Source organism: Barbus barbus, assembly GCF_936440315.1.
Source record: "Barbus barbus genome assembly, chromosome: 5".
Classification (NCBI taxonomy): domain Eukaryota; kingdom Metazoa; phylum Chordata; class Actinopteri; order Cypriniformes; family Cyprinidae; genus Barbus; species Barbus barbus.
In genome coordinates, this window is record NC_136733.1 from 35,133,419 (window position 1) to 35,151,184 (window position 17,766).

At 36.3% G+C, this 17,766-nt stretch overlaps 1 protein-coding gene across 2 annotated transcripts; it reads right to left on the minus strand.

Moving 5' to 3' along the window:
* Positions 1–3,993: 3,993 nt before the first annotated feature.
* Positions 3,994–17,415, minus strand: spns3 (SPNS lysolipid transporter 3, sphingosine-1-phosphate (putative)). 2 transcript variants are annotated; one of them, XM_079417503.1, is made up of 13 exons: positions 17,241–17,415; positions 13,134–13,368; positions 12,979–13,044; positions 10,493–10,629; positions 10,151–10,302; positions 9,581–9,647; positions 8,885–9,027; positions 8,191–8,343; positions 7,642–7,831; positions 7,098–7,163; positions 6,713–6,811; positions 6,350–6,521; positions 3,994–4,963 (listed from the first exon to the last, which is right to left on the minus strand). In XM_079417503.1, the coding sequence occupies exons 2-13, from the start codon at positions 13,348–13,350 to the stop codon at positions 4,920–4,922; spliced, it is 1,506 nt and encodes a 501-aa protein (XP_079273629.1). In that variant the 5' UTR covers positions 13,351–13,368; positions 17,241–17,415; the 3' UTR covers positions 3,994–4,919. The 2 variants fall into 2 exon arrangements, with proteins under 2 accessions (XP_079273629.1, XP_079273630.1); XM_079417504.1 differs by having other exon boundaries at positions 4,263–4,963; positions 10,493–10,616; positions 17,241–17,405.
* Positions 17,416–17,766: the final 351 nt, after the last annotated feature.

Below are 17,766 nucleotides of genomic sequence, written 5' to 3' on the forward strand. Positions count from 1 at the left end.
ACACATACATGTATATAAATATAAATGTGTATTTATATACACACATATATTATGTAAACACAAACGTTTATTTTGCATGTGATTAATCGTGATTAATTGATTTGACGGCATTAATTTTTATGTTTTTTAACAATAAATGAAGATATATTTCATATATATTTCCATGTATTAACCCTTGTATTGTATTGTATTTGTGACCCTGGACCACAAAACCAGTCTTAAGTGTCAATTTCAAAATTGAGATTTATACATCATCTGAAAGCTGAATAAATAAGCTTTCCATTGATGTATGGTTTGTTAGGATCGGACAATATTTGAAAATTTGGAGTGCAAAAAAATCTAAATATCGAGAAAATCGCCTTTAAAGTTGTCCAAATGAAGTTCTTAGCAATGCATATTACCAATCAAAAATTAAGTTTTGATATATTTATGGTAAGAAATTTACTAAATATCTTCATGGAACATGATCTTTACTTAATGTCCTAATGTTTTTGGCATAAAAGAAAAATCGCTAATTTTGACCCATACAATGTATTTTTGGCTATTGCTACAAATATACCCCAGCGACTTAAGACTGGTTTTGTGGTCCAGGGTCACATTTACTCCCAAGCTGTTTATTCACATATATAATTCAACAGTACCCCAAAAAGTTGGGATGTAACGATTTCCTTTTGCATGTTTTGTCAAAGCAATCAGTGAAGTAAACAGGAACAAGCCTTCATTCTGAGAACAGTTTTCTAAGCTGCTCCACTGCAGTGCTAATAGGAATCCATATGCTGAGGGCTGATCTCAGAGCAGCGCTCTTAAGTGAATCCTGGCAGGAGTATTAGAGATCTGCAGTTCATTAGCAGACTGTAATCAACACATTCACAACAGGTCCTAGAGTAGCAAAAGAGAAACTAACACATGCATGCAGCAAAGGTAAAAAATAGCTCACTACAAAACACTGAATATATTACACTGACTGGGCTATTCATATGTCTATATAGTACAACTTCAAATCTAAGGCATCATTGCATCAATAAATCACTCAAACATGACCACAAATGTGCATTCAAATGTAAATAGGGTTAGTTTTCATGTCATGTTGACCATTTGAATCTGTGTAATGCTTGTTTTTTATTGCATGTGTCAAGGAAATACAAACTTTTCTTGTGTGTCAGCCCATGTGTGTGGCTATAAGTTATAAAAATAGATATTGAAATTAGCATTGGCATAACTCCATCCAAGTCCTCTGCTCTGAACAGACAAGGACAGTGCGATAAGTCAGTATTATGAACACACATTAGTAATCAAATGCATGTAGGGCCCTCTGTGATGTCATGGACCCCTCCGGTCATGTGTGATAAGACAGGGAGTGGCCTCTTCCTCCCTGACACAAGAGACACTGATAACAAGTCTTTCATCTTGTGCCATCTAGGGCCTATATAGCTAAACACAGTATAGCTTCAAACTTACGTAACTGTCTGAACGAACCGATTCACTACAATCAATCTGAATTTTCCAACGATGCATATGAGTTGACTTGAATTTTACAATGCTACAAATGAGAGAGCGGACCATTAAGTACGCGGCAATTCACTAGAATGAATCCTTCTTGATAATGCTAAGAGAGAGAGAAGAGACGACATAAGTTAAGTGAGTTTTATTCCCTAAGCTTAGACATTTAAAACAGCGAAATAGCTTTTGCTACACCACCACTCATTGGAAAAAGTAGCTGATTACTGGAATAGTGGAAAGGTTATTGAAAAACGTTGCTAATTTACATTTACATGTAGTCATTTGGCTGACGCTTTTATCCAAAGCGACTTACAAATGAGGACAACAGAAACAATCAGTTAGAATACAAATAGAATAGAAAGTGCAAGTGTTAGAAGGTCAAGTTTTTGTAAATAAATACCCCAACACCATGTATGACCCAGCATGATGCTGTAGAGCAGCACAGCAAAATGCAATTCAACAATAATTTCAGCATTGTAGAGCAGAACTGGAGTTATGCAGGCCATCATCATAATTCAACATATGCAAAAGCTCAGGGCATTTGAATAAACAGCACAGCAAATTACACAGGAAAATATAACACATCTCAAGTTCACCCGAAGAGTTACTGCAGGGTGCTTTGTTCTTTTGTAATGGTCGGATGCCAGATAAAGCAAAGCGCATCAATAATTTACTGTTTATGAAAGTATGAGTCTGTTTGTGCATAGAACATTGTGTGTTTAAACTGCAAGCTTCATGTGTATGCTTATGAAACACTATACATGTACACTCTCTCTCTCTCGGTTTGGCTCACCGTAACGCTTCTCATTGATCACCCTGTAAATTTATTAGCCATTGTGACAGCTTCCTGCCAGGCTCAGCAGGCGATCAGGGGAAACACACAACTGCTCAGATAAAGGGAGGGCACACAACACCTATTGTGTCCTAATTGCGGGTCAAACTATTACCCGAATGGAATGTTTTTCAGGTATGCGTGTATGTTTGTGTCTATGTATGCGTGTCCATGTTTTCTCAGCGTGGTTAGGAATGTACCTCCTTATTCAAGCTGAAGTATGAAGATTGTCGCTAAAAAGGCTTACAAATTCCGACCGCAAGGTCAGAAAAACAAGAAAGTGCGGATGAGAAAAACAAAACAGGCTAGAGGAAATGGATTCTAGCCAAAGGCAAACAAATGAGCGACAATGGCTTTAAATGAATTACCTTGACCTTCTGCGGTCAATAGCACTCTGAGTTTAAGTTCAGTGTTATGAGGAAAGTATTTGAAAGGGTGTGCACTGGACTACTGGTTATATAAATGGAAAACAATATTATCTGTCCTTTCAATACTGCCAAACAGCACTGTTACAAGAATATCTTGACATCTATTAAGCTCACGACTAATTTTAAACCCTGAGAATGAGCTTCGAGTCAGGTCTATTTGTATGAGTGATGACAAAATGACTGCCTATCTGAAGCAAGCAGCTCCATTTAGGTTTGGAGTTCTGTGTTCGGGTATCTATATTATTTTTATATGTTTTATGGTTTATATGATATGTGTGTGAGGGTTTGGGGATGTTAGGTCTTGTTTGTATGTGAACTCATGTGTAATGACACTGACACTGGGTTTAGCTGGATGATTGACAGTTCCCTGTTTCAAAACAGGCAGTGTGTCTTACAGGCATCGAATAAACAGATGCACACACTGAGACATAAATAGGATTGGCCGATTTATTTCCTAACCCTAAGGGACAGCAAGTGCTAAGGCTCATGCATCTTGTTAAATATCAGCAACAGTTATTCAGCTCCATTAAAACACGAATCAATAAATGAACTTTCCGGACTGTATTGATAGAAGATGTCGTGATAAGTGTACAGGTAGCTCATAATACTGCACTACATGACTTGGCTAATAGCTGCAATAGATTTTTAATTACCTTCATCAGGTGGGCTAATAAGCTTTAGGATCTCTTAGGACCACTAAGACAATTACCACAGGTTCAACAGTAATGGCACATCATGCACTTTTATTCTATTAATTGTAGAAAAGCATGTTTAATCATTAACTAAATATAATTACAAAAAGCATTTAGGTTGGCATGACATAGGTTATAGCGCCGCTGAGCTGTGGGTGTCCCGAGTTCGAATCCCAGCTCCTGGATCTTTCCCAATCTCACCCGCCCCCTTTCATCGCTTCCTGTCACTCACTACACTGTTTTATCTAAATAAAAGACCAAAAAATATATTTTTTTAAAATAATTTAGCCATGTCCTTCACTTATGCAACCTATTAGGCTACTGCATGATCACAGAAATGTAACAGTTTTTAAAACTGTTACAACTAAGAAATACGTTTTTTATTATTGGCAACCCATTCTGCCATATTTTTTTGTTGTTTAAACTGCTATTTTTTAAACAAACTATTCATTTCTATTTACAATATATCATACATTTTGTATTTTGAACAGGTTTTTAAAACTGAAACGCAATAGAAAATGAATAGAAAACAGCTCAATTATCTCGACCTCCTAAAGTTTATTCTGAGGTGCCTTATCCAACATTGAAAATAGACATAACCATATTTAGAAACTCTAACTACCACATTTGACACTTCCTCCTCTTTAATAGAGGATTCAGGATATGGCTCAGTCAGTAGTACTCATACGTTCCAGTCTTAATGTTTTGTGGTGGTTTAAACGTAAGTATATTCTGCCACCTACTGTTTATTAGGGGTATGACAGAACTTAACAGCTAGTGTATATGGAAATTGCATTGCAGGCAAGCCATGAAAATAAAAATGCATATGCATTTATTTAAAAGCTTTTTGTACAAAAAAGGAAAAAGATCAACAGTGCAATGAAATAAAACAGTACAATAAAAATAATAATGACAATTAAATAGCCTATTAATTTGCAACACATTTCAAGTCTCAGACTGTACACTGGAGTTCTAATTTCATAAGCTACATACAGTATTTCAAGCTTTCAGTTTTAGTCCATAAGGGGATGTTCTCCCCCTTGTTCCCCTGAGGCTCTCATTAGTAGCACACAGCTGCTGAGAGAAAAAAGCAGGACGGAAGCTTCTAATGCATGGTATACCGAGCTTTGTCAGCCAACATTTTGTTTAATATAAATGGGTAAAAATTACAAAACTATATCTAAACAAATTATTGCAGGCAAAATTATTTCCCCAAAAGGAAAATGTGTAAGCAAGACAATGTTAAGTCACAAGTGTAATGCATTACAAATGTTTAAAACATAAAAATGCAATGCCTGAAATTGTTTTTTTCTTAGTAACATTGCAGTCCAGTGCTTATGTGTTGTAAACTTGTACATGTTTCTCATGTAATCAAAGATCTGTCCATTAATCTGTGTCTCATTTCATGCAATCACAAGTGTCTGCTTGATGCAGCAAAGCTCATCCAGGGTCTTGGTGTTTAAAAGGTCACACTGACTCTGTGGCTGTCTCTGGTGGTTCAGGAGCTTGTCCTGAATTGAAGAAGACGGAAAGGAAGAAAATTATTCAAATATATGTATTTATATACCGCTATGGAATAACACGCAAAACCAGCTCCAAAATTGCATTCTTGACAGCCTTTCACATTTCCAAACGGGCGCTTTTGACTGTGATATTATTAGATTTCGGCCCTCAATAAATCTGAAATTTGACAAGTACAGAAAGAGCAGCAGTAAACAGTATCTTCTTTTCTTTCTAAACAAAGAACCAGCAGATATGAAGACCGAGGAAGCCACCGGTGGCACTGGTTTACAGCTAATCTCATTGTTTTTCCTTCTTTATAGATATAAGAGAGGAGAAGAAATCTTTATACTTAGGATTTATAAGCTTAAAACAAAGAAACGACATGCCATAAAATGAATAAGGAATAATTATGTTCTACACACAAGATGCTCTATGGATAATCTGAAATCATGTTTGTGCTGCTGTCATTAGTACCGCCATAATTTCAATATCAAGACATTCTTAAAATGATGTGTTTTATTGTTGATTGTTAAAATCATTTATATACTGTACACTGAAAGATTTTCTAAAGATGTCTCTTATGCTTACCAAAGCCGCAAAAATATAGTAAAAACAGAAATATCGTGAAATATTGTTACACTTTTAATTCATTATATTTTGTCAGAAAAATTATATATTTTAAAATGTAATTCATTTATGTGATGTCAACGCTGAATTTTGTTTAGCAGGCTAAACAAAGGTAATTTCCTAATTAATTTCTTAAAGTATTAATTTCTAGATTAATGTTAGCTTCAATAAGACAAATGCACACACATTTATATTTTATTTTTTTTATAAATACATTTTCAAATTTCTCTCATAATCATGCCCTGTTCATATAACGCCCATTAGTGGAAAAGGTCCAGCAGGACAAGAGGCCTTTGTCCCAGCCTTGTATAAATATCTTGTCGCATGTTTCACCACAGATTTGGTCAGAGTGTAATCTTTTTTTACGTTGTCACTAACTAACAGACAATATAATCTGTGCCAAGTGTGTAAAATAACAGAGGTCATACGGTGTGTTTAGAATAAATTACAATTAATTTCACATTTAAATAAAGGTTTTACTGATTTAATCATTTAATAGCTTGACATAACCAGCTTTTGATGTCAAAAATTATTCAGTAACTATGAATGGCTATGTTAAAATAAATGTCCCTTGTTTAATATTGTTGTGTTTTTCAAATTTGCCTATTACTATGTTTGTGCTGTGCATGCATTAAATGCCTTATTTATTATTATTTTTTTAACATACATAAAATCAAACCAGTTGATTATGTCCAAGAACATACAAGTAGACACCAAGAAGAAAGACAGTATGTGGACAGTATGTAATTACAATAGCCTGTTATTACCTGAAGCCAGCAATTCTGCTGCTTTCCTGTCCTCTTTAATATACAGAGAGGTCACTAGGAAAAACAGGCCTCCCAGGACCCCAATGAATGGACACACAAGAAAGCTATATTCCAGTCTACGGAAATCCCAGCTGGGAGATTCTGGATTGTATTTAAGCAGAGCATCTGAGATCTGAACAAAACACACAAAAACAAGTCCTTTTGTCTTTTAAATTATACAGTGAAAAAATGTAACTATGCCAAAACAATTGCCAAAAGGTGCAATTTTGTCATGTATTCTAAAGCACTTCTGGATAGTGACGGCATAGCCGTTGACCCCACTGCTATTTTATATCGAAGTACTGTGGATTCAAATATGCTTACCGCACCAATAAGGTATGGACTTCCTGCATCTCCAAGGAGATGACAGACCATAATCTGTAAGGCCTCAGCTGTCGCTCTTCTAGTTGGCACAACAACATACTAAAAAAATATGAATAAGTTTTAAAAGATGTCTTTTATGATCAACATTTTTCAACAGTTGCAATCTAATAATCACACACTTGAAAATGAAGAACAAATAAATAAACAATACACCAGCGTTCTCAACATTTCTAAAGTTCTTAAGCATAATGGTGTAACGTTTTCATCTTATACCATTAGCTTTATTGAATCACTTAGCAGGTCTCCACATGCTGTGCTAATTTAAAAGAGTGTGTGTTTCATTTCAGCACTTTTTATGTTGTATTGAGAAGCGTAAACCTCGCACCAGCAGAATGTCTGCCAGAATAGCCCAGTTGAGGGACAGCAAAGTCTCTCCAATAGCGATGAATATCTGTATAATGACACAAAAATCAAATAAAGACAAATATTTAGAGACTATATCGGTTATATGGTTATATTGTGCTATGACAGCAAATAATCTGTATAAACATTCAATCTATGTGCTTAAATACATTGTTTAAATTTAGGTCAATTAAAAGAGTATATTAATAGTTCACCCAAAAATGTACATTCTGTGTTCGCTTAATCACCCTCATGACGTTGCAACCCTGACTACTTCTGTTTTGTGTGTGTGCATGCAATTATAGTCAGTAGTGTGCAGTGTTGTTTTAAACCCCGTTGACTTTCATTGTATGGACAAAAACAGTTTGAAATGTTCAAATGAACTTCTTGCTTTTCCACAGAAGAAAGTCAGTCATACAGATTTGAATTTTTATTTCTGGGCGAACTTTTTCTTTAACATTCATGCAAATACTGAAAGTCACAAAATAATCCAGCCAACTGCAGGAACGCGGCTGATCTTTGCTTACGTATGTGGCCGGGATGTTGGTGGCCGCCAGGATGATGGCAATAAAAAAGCAGGGGGAGGAACTGAGCATGCCTACAGCACAGATGAGAGGGTCTGCGTTGGGCACTCTGTCTCTCAGCTGCTTTGATATGCAGGTGCCCACAAACACTCCAACAATCCCTGTCACCACTGTGATAGCTCCAAAGATGTAACTTTCACAAGAGAAAGAAGAAACAGTGTGGTGATCAATTCCAGTCTCAGATTCTCACAGAACCTACCAGACCAGTCTGACTTGTCAAACTCATGAATGCTCTCAACTCAGTTTGGAGAAATGACTGAGAAACATAATAAACAGATATATTGACAGGTTTGCAAAGGCAAAAACAGCTGCACTAAGAGCATGTCTTATCTAACCAAGGAACAAGCTGATATGAACACTATCACAGAGGAAGTCTCTGCTGTTTAACCAATCTTTGTAATCTCACAGTCTACTAGTCTACTGGTAACCTCACTGCTTTCCTTTAAGATCTGCCTAGTTATATAAAGTCAAAAGGAAAGAGACTTGCTGTACCTGTCTAAAAGGTTACAGGGCTCTTCCTTGCAAGGTGGTCTGAGACCCTGTGTAACCTGTGCACGAGACAGGAAGGTGGGAGTCCAGAACGCCAGAGCCCCTGTGACAAAAGCCATAGCAGTCACGCCAAGAGAAGACCAGACAAAACTCCGACTGGAAAGGAGGCACAGTTCCAAAAATAATAGTTAAAGGGACAGTTCACCCAAAAATGAAAGTTTTGTCATAATTGAACCCTAATTTAACCAAACCTGTATGAGTTTCTTTCTTATGTTGAACATAAAAGAAGATATTTTGAAGAATTCTGCTAATCAAACAGTTGAGGGTCTTCCATAGTATTTCTTTCCTTACTATAGAAGTACATTGGGTTTTTCAAAATTCTTCAAAATATCTTCAACATAAGAAATACATTTTACAGGTTTGGAACAACATGAGGGTGAGTAAATGTTTGGGTGAACCATTCCTTTAAGGGAGAATAAAGACAGTTACAGTTTACCAGTCATTATTGTGTGTTTTTAGCATTTTATTTATTTTTTTGTAATTAAATAATTTTAGGTCACCCTGTGTACACATGTTGACCACTGCCCTAGAGCATGGGAAATTACGCTTAAAGACAAACATCATGAAAAGTGTTATGAGCACGTGCCAAATTGAATGAAACGTAGTTAATGTAACTTGAATTTCTACAATGACTTACTTCTTCAGGAGGTACTTGATGTCCTCAATATAAGAGGTGCTTTCCATGGTTGCTCCACTTTGGTTGTCAGAGGCTCCACGAGGAGGATTAGGAATCAGAAACACCAGAAGTACCAGACCCAGCCCTCCCAGAGCTGGATTGACCTACATCAGAACCAATACTCATACAACCCGCTTAACACTCTTTTATAAATGTAGCATTATAAATGTCTTGATTATATTAAATCAATATATGCTTCCATTGCAAAGCCACTAAAATAATCAGTAATGATTTACAGAATCTTGTAAATTACATTTGACTTTTAATTGAATGAATCAATACATCAACCTAAAACTGCATTTTTGTTTAATACACTTCATTTTTTGATGTTTGAGATCAAATAATTGCTACATCCTCTATACTTTGAGCCCCCTGTATAAGAGCAATGTTTAAGTGAGAACAGAGCATATAAACAGCTTTAACTCTGATTCACTTTAAAGTGATTCTTTTAGCTTGAGTGGAGTACAGTTATGCAGCAATAGTTTGAAGGAAATCCAATTAGACCCTTAAAATATAATGCAATACAGAGCCTACATTTAAGTTGACTGAATTATAACAAGATTAACAGAATATTAAATCTAACACAGTAGAGCTGTAACAGTGCTTTCTGTAAAATGTCACTCTTAATATATATTTAGAAAGCATATATTCTCTTACCCTCAGGGCCCAACGCCAATCCCCTGTTGCATTAGCTATAGTTGCCCCCAAAATATATCCAAGACCACTGAATGAAGATAAAGGAATGCATACATTCAGAAAGAGCAAAAAAGATTCAAGTCTTGTCAATGTACTGTAGGAAAAATGGAATACAATACCTCAAAGCAAAAGTGCTAAGATTGTGATTTTATACAACAGTTCAAAAAAGCAAGAGGTTAATATTAAGTAACCTACACTGACACACTTTTGCCATTTACTTTGTCTATTTTTTGATATGGCAAATAAATTAGTTCCAAACAAAGCTACAGAATTATCATTCCACAAATCAGCTGAGTAAATGAGACGCTTGTTTCGACTCTAAATGAGTTTTTGAATTAATTGTTTGAATAAATGAGTCAATTATATACTCATAAAGGCGTTCATTTTACTCAAGCAACCTACAGAAAAGGTCACTGAAAAATCCCCACCACTAAAGCACAGACTCACAGTCAGTCTGGAAACCAAAAACACAGATAAGCAGAGTCATACAAACAGTGAAAAATCTCAATAAGTTTGCAGTAAGGCCTTCACCTTCCGACTGGTATGAAGATGTAGAAGAAGGAGATCATGAGAGTTCTCTTGGTGCCAGTGAACAAGTCACCAATGATAGTAGGAGCTATGGTGGAGTAACTGGCCTCTCCTGTCCCGACCAAGGCCCTCGTCAGGACCAGAACCCAGAAGTGCTGTAGTAAGAGTAAAGACAGATACTGTATGTAACTTGAAACTAAATTCAATTATGTTCTTAAAATTTTAACAATGATAGTAAAATAAAGAGATTGGTCAAAAGTATAGGCACAAGTTGAAACATATATTATTTACATTGTGGAACTTTACAAAGATTACACTGGAAATCCATCATTTCAAGTACTCTACCGTATTTTTGACAAAAGAGCTGCCCAATGTTGTGAGGATCCACACAATCAGCCCAACGATCATGATGAGCTTCCTGTCATAACGATCTCCGAGATAACCAAAAACTGGTGCCAAGAACATAAAGCTACAGATAAAAACTGTAAATAGGTTAATACAGGGTTGATGGCAAAGATGTACTACAGTTCAAAGGTTTGGTGCTTTTTTTTTTATGTTTTTGAAAGATGTCTCATACGCTCATCAAGGCCATCTGCAATATTTTGAAATAGTATTAGGCTACAATTTAAAATAACTGATTACTATTTGAATATATTTTAACATGTATGTGTTAACATATATATATATACACACACACACACACACTGTCTCTTTCTCCGTGTGTGTGTGTGTGTGTGTGTGTGTGTGTGTGTATGTATTATTTTAATGACTGCCAGTAAGCTGAACAGTCAACCAGCTAGCAGTTTAGAGATTAGGGCATGAAACTGCAAATGGGAAACTGAAAACCAGAGTTAAATTAGATGATTTAGATTTATTGGTTCTTTCAAGTAATGCATGCTCCAAAACCAATTGCATCATTTACACACACATTTACTTGTGTTTTATGTCATTCTGGGGTTGTTACTAAAATGACAGAAAAAGACCTATTAGATCCTCTCCAGCAGTGGCGTGCACAGGTGGGGCTCGGGCCCCTGCCCCTTTGACGTCCGACGCCCTTGCGTTACCGTGAATACCCCCCTGGCGTCGGCCCTGCCTTGCGGTCCGGTCTGTGCGATATGAACGATATCGTGGACGTTAAAAACAGTACCGCCGCTCCCTATATGCAGTTTGCGTAGGGCACCAACTCACCATCTCAGTTGTGAAAATGAATCACCTCCCTGCCGACGGGCTACCTTAAATACAGGGCTCCCACAGGTCCTTAAAAATTCTTCAATTTAGTTGTATCATACTTAAGGCCATAAATACGTTAAATTGTATAATAAATGTCTTAACTATAATTTCAAGAGGTCTTACAGTTGGGGACGGAAAGACAAGAATTGCCTTTCTTGCTGCTTATGGTCAGGTCAATGCAAATATCAACCCATGTTTTTAAGCAGCAAACACATACCCCTGGTTTCACAGAGAAGGCTTAAGACTAGTCCTAGACTAAAATGTAATTCTGAGCTGTTTCAACTGAAAGAAACTTGCACTGACTGACCTTAAAACATATCAGTGCCTTTGTTTTGTCTCAAGATGATGCTACCAGGGATTTTGAAATTTTGCGAACCCTTCATGGTTTTCGTTGTAAAACTGCTTAATTTTCTTTTGCGTGATTTCTGAATGCTTGAGACCATAAAATCAATCAGACAACTTATTACTGCCATAGGTAACTGTCTAGAGCTAAATAATACAATTTAATTACAATTTATTTATTTATTTATTTACTTTTATATTTTATTAAAGTTCTATTTTGACCCCTATGGTAGGTGTTTTGTTTTTTTTACTTCCATAATATTTGATGGAGGGGGCACAACGATAAAATCCTGCTTAGGGCACCCATTTGGCCAGCAACGGCCCTGATAAAAATGTCTCCACGATCTGCTTTTGAAGAAATATCGTTGTATCTTGCTACAGCGCACATTCTATCAGCTGCAGTTCTGGCACCGCAGTATCAATATACTGTACAGTGCCACATACATTCACATCAGTAAGAAGATATTTTGAAGAATGCGGGTAACCAAACAGTTGCTGGTCCACATTGACTTTGACAGTAGGGGGAAAAAAATACTATGGAAGTCACTGTGGACCAGCAACTGTTTGGTTTTCCACATTCTTCAAAATAGCGTTTATGTTTAGCAGAAGGAAACTCAGGTTTAAAACAACTTTTGAGTGAGTAAATGAAGGTATAAAAATAAAACACTAGCCTATTTTAATTCTTGGGTGAATTATTCCTTTAAAATTAATAAAACACCAAACACAAAGAGAAAAATCACTCACTACTCTTGACTGAAAAACTTTAATACAGTTTCTTTAATAGGAATCAATCTATATAGTGTTTTATATTTGTTCATTCAGTTTCTTGAAAGCCCCTGTTAAATACACCTATTGTACCTGAAAATAAAACACTGTTTATTTTATTTGTATATTGTGTGTATTTGTAATGTGTATCTTTGTTCTCATTTTTTAATAACAAAGATAAAATGACAAAGATTTTTATCTTCACCCACTTTGGCCTAAATATCTGCCATACTTTTTATATTTTGCTACCTTGAAAGGCTTTGTCTTTATAATAGGGAAATTAGTTTGGCTGTAATGCTCAAACAGCTTGCAAAATAGAAAAGCCAACATGGCAAAGAATCGTGAACTGGTCCGCGATTGTGCCCTTGTAATGCCATTTCGCCCCTGCCGCTGTGCACGCCAGTGAGGAAGTACTCTTGTAAATTCCTGTTCTGCAATGTTCTTTTCTTTTTACTGTGTTGTCATTGCAATGTACTTCACACTCAAACTGATACCTGTCTGCAGGAGGCCAGATGTGCTGTCAGGGATTCCAAAGTAATTCTGGATGCTAAGCAGCACACCTGGAATAGAACCAGAACAACGGCTATAACTTTTTATAGTGACTTTCTGTGAACCATTCCACTTGATATGGCTTTGACGGTGTGCTCACCTGCTATAGTATAACGGTCCATATAGTTGAGGAGATTAATATAGCAGAGCACTGCCACTGCGATGTAGGAGCGCTTCTGAGAGATGACGGTCGTATGCATTGAGGATGCATCACTATCTGGTTGCTCAGAGCTCATAGAGCCGTAAGGTACAGTTGTGTTTGAGCGGAGGCTGAAGCGGGTTCTTGGTCTTTGTTGGTTGGAGGTCATGATGCTCATTGCATCTATTTTTTGCCTCTATAAAAAGAACAATAACTTGTAAGCACTTCACAGATGGTAAAGTGACCAAACATTGTGATTTTCAAGCCCTCTTGCACTGATGAATACTTTATAAACTGTGGCATAAACATCACATGGCTTTCATTTGATTCCAGGACACTGGACAATGTTTAGGTATCCATAGCAACTAGGAAAAGAACAGGCCTGGAGTGTAATCACAATCACTGAACACAGCTAGTGACAAATGCCTTGCATGGAGATAAACATTCAACAGTATTTTATCAAATAATTTGTTTTGCTGGATTGGGAAAACATATCTTGTATTTAATGCAAATGATGTGGAACCAAGTGTCTGAAGTTGATGTCTAGAAGGTGTTTGTGCTTATTCCAGGGCTGCCAACTTTTGAGTTCATCTTAGAGTGAGATTTTGGGGGCGGGGCTTGTTATGGGGGAGGGGCTTATGGAGGGGCGTGGCTTGGTGTGGAAAAAATACAAACAATCATTGCAGTAGCAGTTAGGTATATATTGATTGTCAAAGTATTTGGTATCTGTACAGAATTTCTTGGGAGATTTACATTACATTTAATTTTCACAAACATTTTACAGAAATAGGATTAACATGTGATTAACATGTTCACAGATTAACATGTGCTCTATTGTAAGTGCTGGTGGCTTAATCATCTCTGGGCTTTAATCTTTTGGCCTGGTCTCTCTTCTTTCTCTGAGGGCTCAACTGTCTCCTGCTCTAAAGTCTCAGATAGACTTTCATGTTCCTCCTGTGTCTTTTCCTGCTGCTTCTCAGGGTCACAGGACTTCTTGGAGGGCTGATATTGATACAAGCGTTCTTTTCTTGCCTGTCCCTGACACTTTAGATAACATCCTATGACAGAAAATTCTAATTTATCCATACTGACACCACCACCAGTCAAATATCTGGACATGATTGATGAGTTGTGATTGATATATAAATAAAATCATTTAAATATGGGCTGTCATTGACTTGACATTCTGTTCTTAGAAAACAATAATTAACATTAACTACTAGGCCTATCCAGATATTTGTCATGTTTTTTTATGATAAAGTTATGTAAAATAACTGCTCAGTGCTGCAAAACAAACAACTCTGCTAATGCTAACTTAATTCTATATAAACTATAACAGCATATTAGCTACTAGCCTAAACTGGACGGAGACACGGGGCGCCCTGTAACTCACTGACCTGCCTGCGTTCTAGGGCTGCCCCCAACTAGTCGACTAAACGTTAGTCGATATGAAGAGGGCTTGGTCGAATACATTTTCATTAGTCGGTTAGTCGCAACAACAACAAAAAATCACGTGAAATTACGCATTCAGGGGCTGCGCAGTTGGTGTATGACATCAAAGCAACGAGAGAACAACGCGATCTCGTGCCTCGCGGTATACCAAAGCGCACTGTGGGAGAGGTGTCTGGCTGATGCTAATAATTATGTCAGGAAAAAAGTCCAAAGTGTGGGATCATTTTGAAAAGTCGAAGGACGACCCTAAAAAGGCTTAATTTCCTTTTTGTAGTGTTTCTGTTTGCTATCCGTTAGGCTATAAAAAACAAAACAAAAAAACGGGTATTTTTATAACGCGTATACAAATAAATAAATACATATTTTTATTTATTCGTTTTTATATAATGCAGAAGTTGTTTTTTATTCTGTTAGAAAAATTAGTCTGATGTTTGCAATTTGTTGTTTCAGGTCAAGACTCATCCGTCATCAATGACAGTTTGCGGCTTTGCTCTGATATTTTTGATTTGTATTAGTGTTCTTTAAATTATTTGTTCCACATTTTGTCTTAAATATAGTTGTTCTAAACAATTTAATCAAATACTTAGGCTGTTAATTTGTTTGCCTTCTTTTTTATTCTAAGTTTTGGCGTTGTGCGATGTGCCATGTGCATTTATTAAATTGTTCGTTTTTGTTAATTTTCCTTTTGAACAATATAAAAATTATATAAATTTTCCGCTGTATTTTTATACCAAACAGCGTTTTTGCTACAGTATTTATTTGTTTTTGTTTTTTGCCTTGTTTTGTACTAGGCCTAAGTTACTAATAAGTTTATTTGATTTATTTTAAAGAACGAATTTTAGTTTATTTTATTCAAAACTGTTTTTTTTTTTTTTTTTTGACATGTAACTGTTACAGTTTGTATTTTTGATAATACATTATTAAAATGCACAGGCAGTCTGATTGCTGTTTTATGTTATAATTAGCCTATAACATTCCGGCCACTGATTTTTGTGTCTGTAAGAGCTGTATACTTTAAACCCTTTACTATTCTGTTTTAAGCGCTTAATTTTCATTTTGAACGCGCTAATATCATGCTTTAGCATTTTCTGTCATATGGAAGTGTTAAACTTCAACTTGGACTGTACCTTTCCTTGTATATACGCAAGTTATTATATTAATATCATATATGAAGGATTATTCGACTAATCGCTAAAATGTAGGAGTGTTAGTCGACTAGGAATATCTTTAGTCGGGGGCAGCCCTACTGCGTTCACAATTCACATGGTGCAGATGGGAGGGAGAACGGCTGACTACACAGTTTATGGGAATAAATTGTGTATTTCCCTCACAATTGTCACAAAAAACTCAAAAAAAAATTTTTCTCACTGCTGCACGAGTCTGCGTGAGAAAAGGGGGTGTGGCGTGAGAGCGTGAGAATTGGGTCAATTGCGTGAGTCTCACGCTGAATGCGTGAGAGTTGGCAGCCTTGAAGGCTTATTCAGTGATGCTATTTCTTTAAGTGTCGCTAACCTATTAGCTTGCTACCATTTTAAGTCCTGATGCCATTGTGCTTATTTGTCATTACTAAGTTTAGGTTTGACTAAATTTGACTGATTTATAGGCCATTTTGTGCATTTGTGTGCAACGTGTACAAAACTGTCATTAGACTTCCTGAATAAATGGGTCAGGAAACCAAGGCCATGATGAAACATTTGTTTTAGTGTTATAATTGATAATGGTGAACAGATTTAACATATACAACCCAATGCAGAGGGAAAAACAGATTCCTAACCTGTTTCTACACAATTTTCTTATATGCTGTGAAAATACTGTAAGAAGCATTAGTGTTAAAGGGAATGCCACAACATTTTAGCTACTTGTCATTTTATTCACGACCTCTTAAATGAGCAAATTTAGTTTCTGTATTACAGAATAGAAGAACCTTTTTGAAAATGGAAGGTAGACTACAAGTTGTTAACTCAAAGTTGGTTGTGATCTTACTAGTTGAACTCAGCAACCAGTCTTGTTACTCTCACTCCCAACAAGCGGATGCTATTTCAAAACTGCACCTTTACCACAGGAAACTCGTTTCGTATCTTATATATATATATATATATATACTGGTGATGGACGAGGAGACACCCCTCACAATGTAGAGCGCTTTGAGTGCTTAGAAAAGCAGAAAATCGCTATATAAATGTAATGAATTATTATTATTATTATATAATATGGCCAACATCTTTTACCTGAAGTAATATTAATATGTTTTATTGTGTTATATTAAGAAGTTATATTGTCTGTGAAGAAAGATAGATTAAGCTTCCTTTTAGTGGTAGTCTGAACATACGATACTTCCAAATGGGTATCATTAGATGAGTTCGGGTCAGGACTAAGTTCCTCAGCGGACTGCCAACAATGCCACTGTTGTGATGATTAGTTGCATGACTGCAACAAGACAATGCCATATGATTGTTCGGCTGCGAATCTAGAATTTATCCAGTCTTTTAGACATTGAGGTTATGCTATATATCAGTTTTCAATTAACATTTTTTGTACAATAATTCAGAATGAACATTTCATTAGAAGATCATTTCACCTTGACAGTCTCAATAATTTAAACAAAAAATTACTTACATTTTAGTTGATGTGCCCCAATGCCCAGTGCCACTCTAATCCATGTTTTCTTTAATTTTTCTATCTTATTTCTTGCTTTTTTGCTGTGTTTGAGATGTCAGTTGTAGAAACAGAAAGGCATTCCTCTGTGAATACAGCACACTGCAGGGTTAACAAGTTAGAATCAAGCACTGTCCCCTTTTCTCTGGTCACACGCAGCAGTACAGTTCCTCCTTGTGTTGCAATAGACCACAAACCAGTAGATTTTCATCTCCATGCTCACTTCATGCTTTCTGCTTCTGTTACCCAGATCTGATAGCGTGCCAGGGCTTTTGGCATTATGTTTCACAGTAATGTTCTGAACACCAGGATAAAGGTCTGACAAACAAAGCTGTCAGAAAATAAACACCATGCAGTGAGGGAATTCTTCAAATGTAACTTAATCCTGTATTGGTTGTTTAACTGAAGTTTATGACCCTTGTTTTTTATACAGTAAACAGTTGTTCATACTCTAGCATAAAAGATGAAGGTTTGTTCATACTCTAGC

Excerpts from the sequence above, each read along its gene's own strand:
- spns3 (XM_079417503.1), bottom strand. The coding sequence starts at position 13,350 with ATGAGCATCATGACCTCCAACCAACAAAGACCAAGAACCCGCTTCAGC. Across the intron at positions 13,045-13,133 it reads GGACCGTTATACTATAGCAG|GTGTGCTGCTTAGCATCCAG; the intron begins GTGAGCACACCG and ends GTTCTATTCCAG. Across the intron at positions 6,812-7,097 it reads TTCTGGCAGACATTCTGCTG|TATGTTGTTGTGCCAACTAG; the intron begins GTGCGAGGTTTA and ends ATATTTTTTTAG.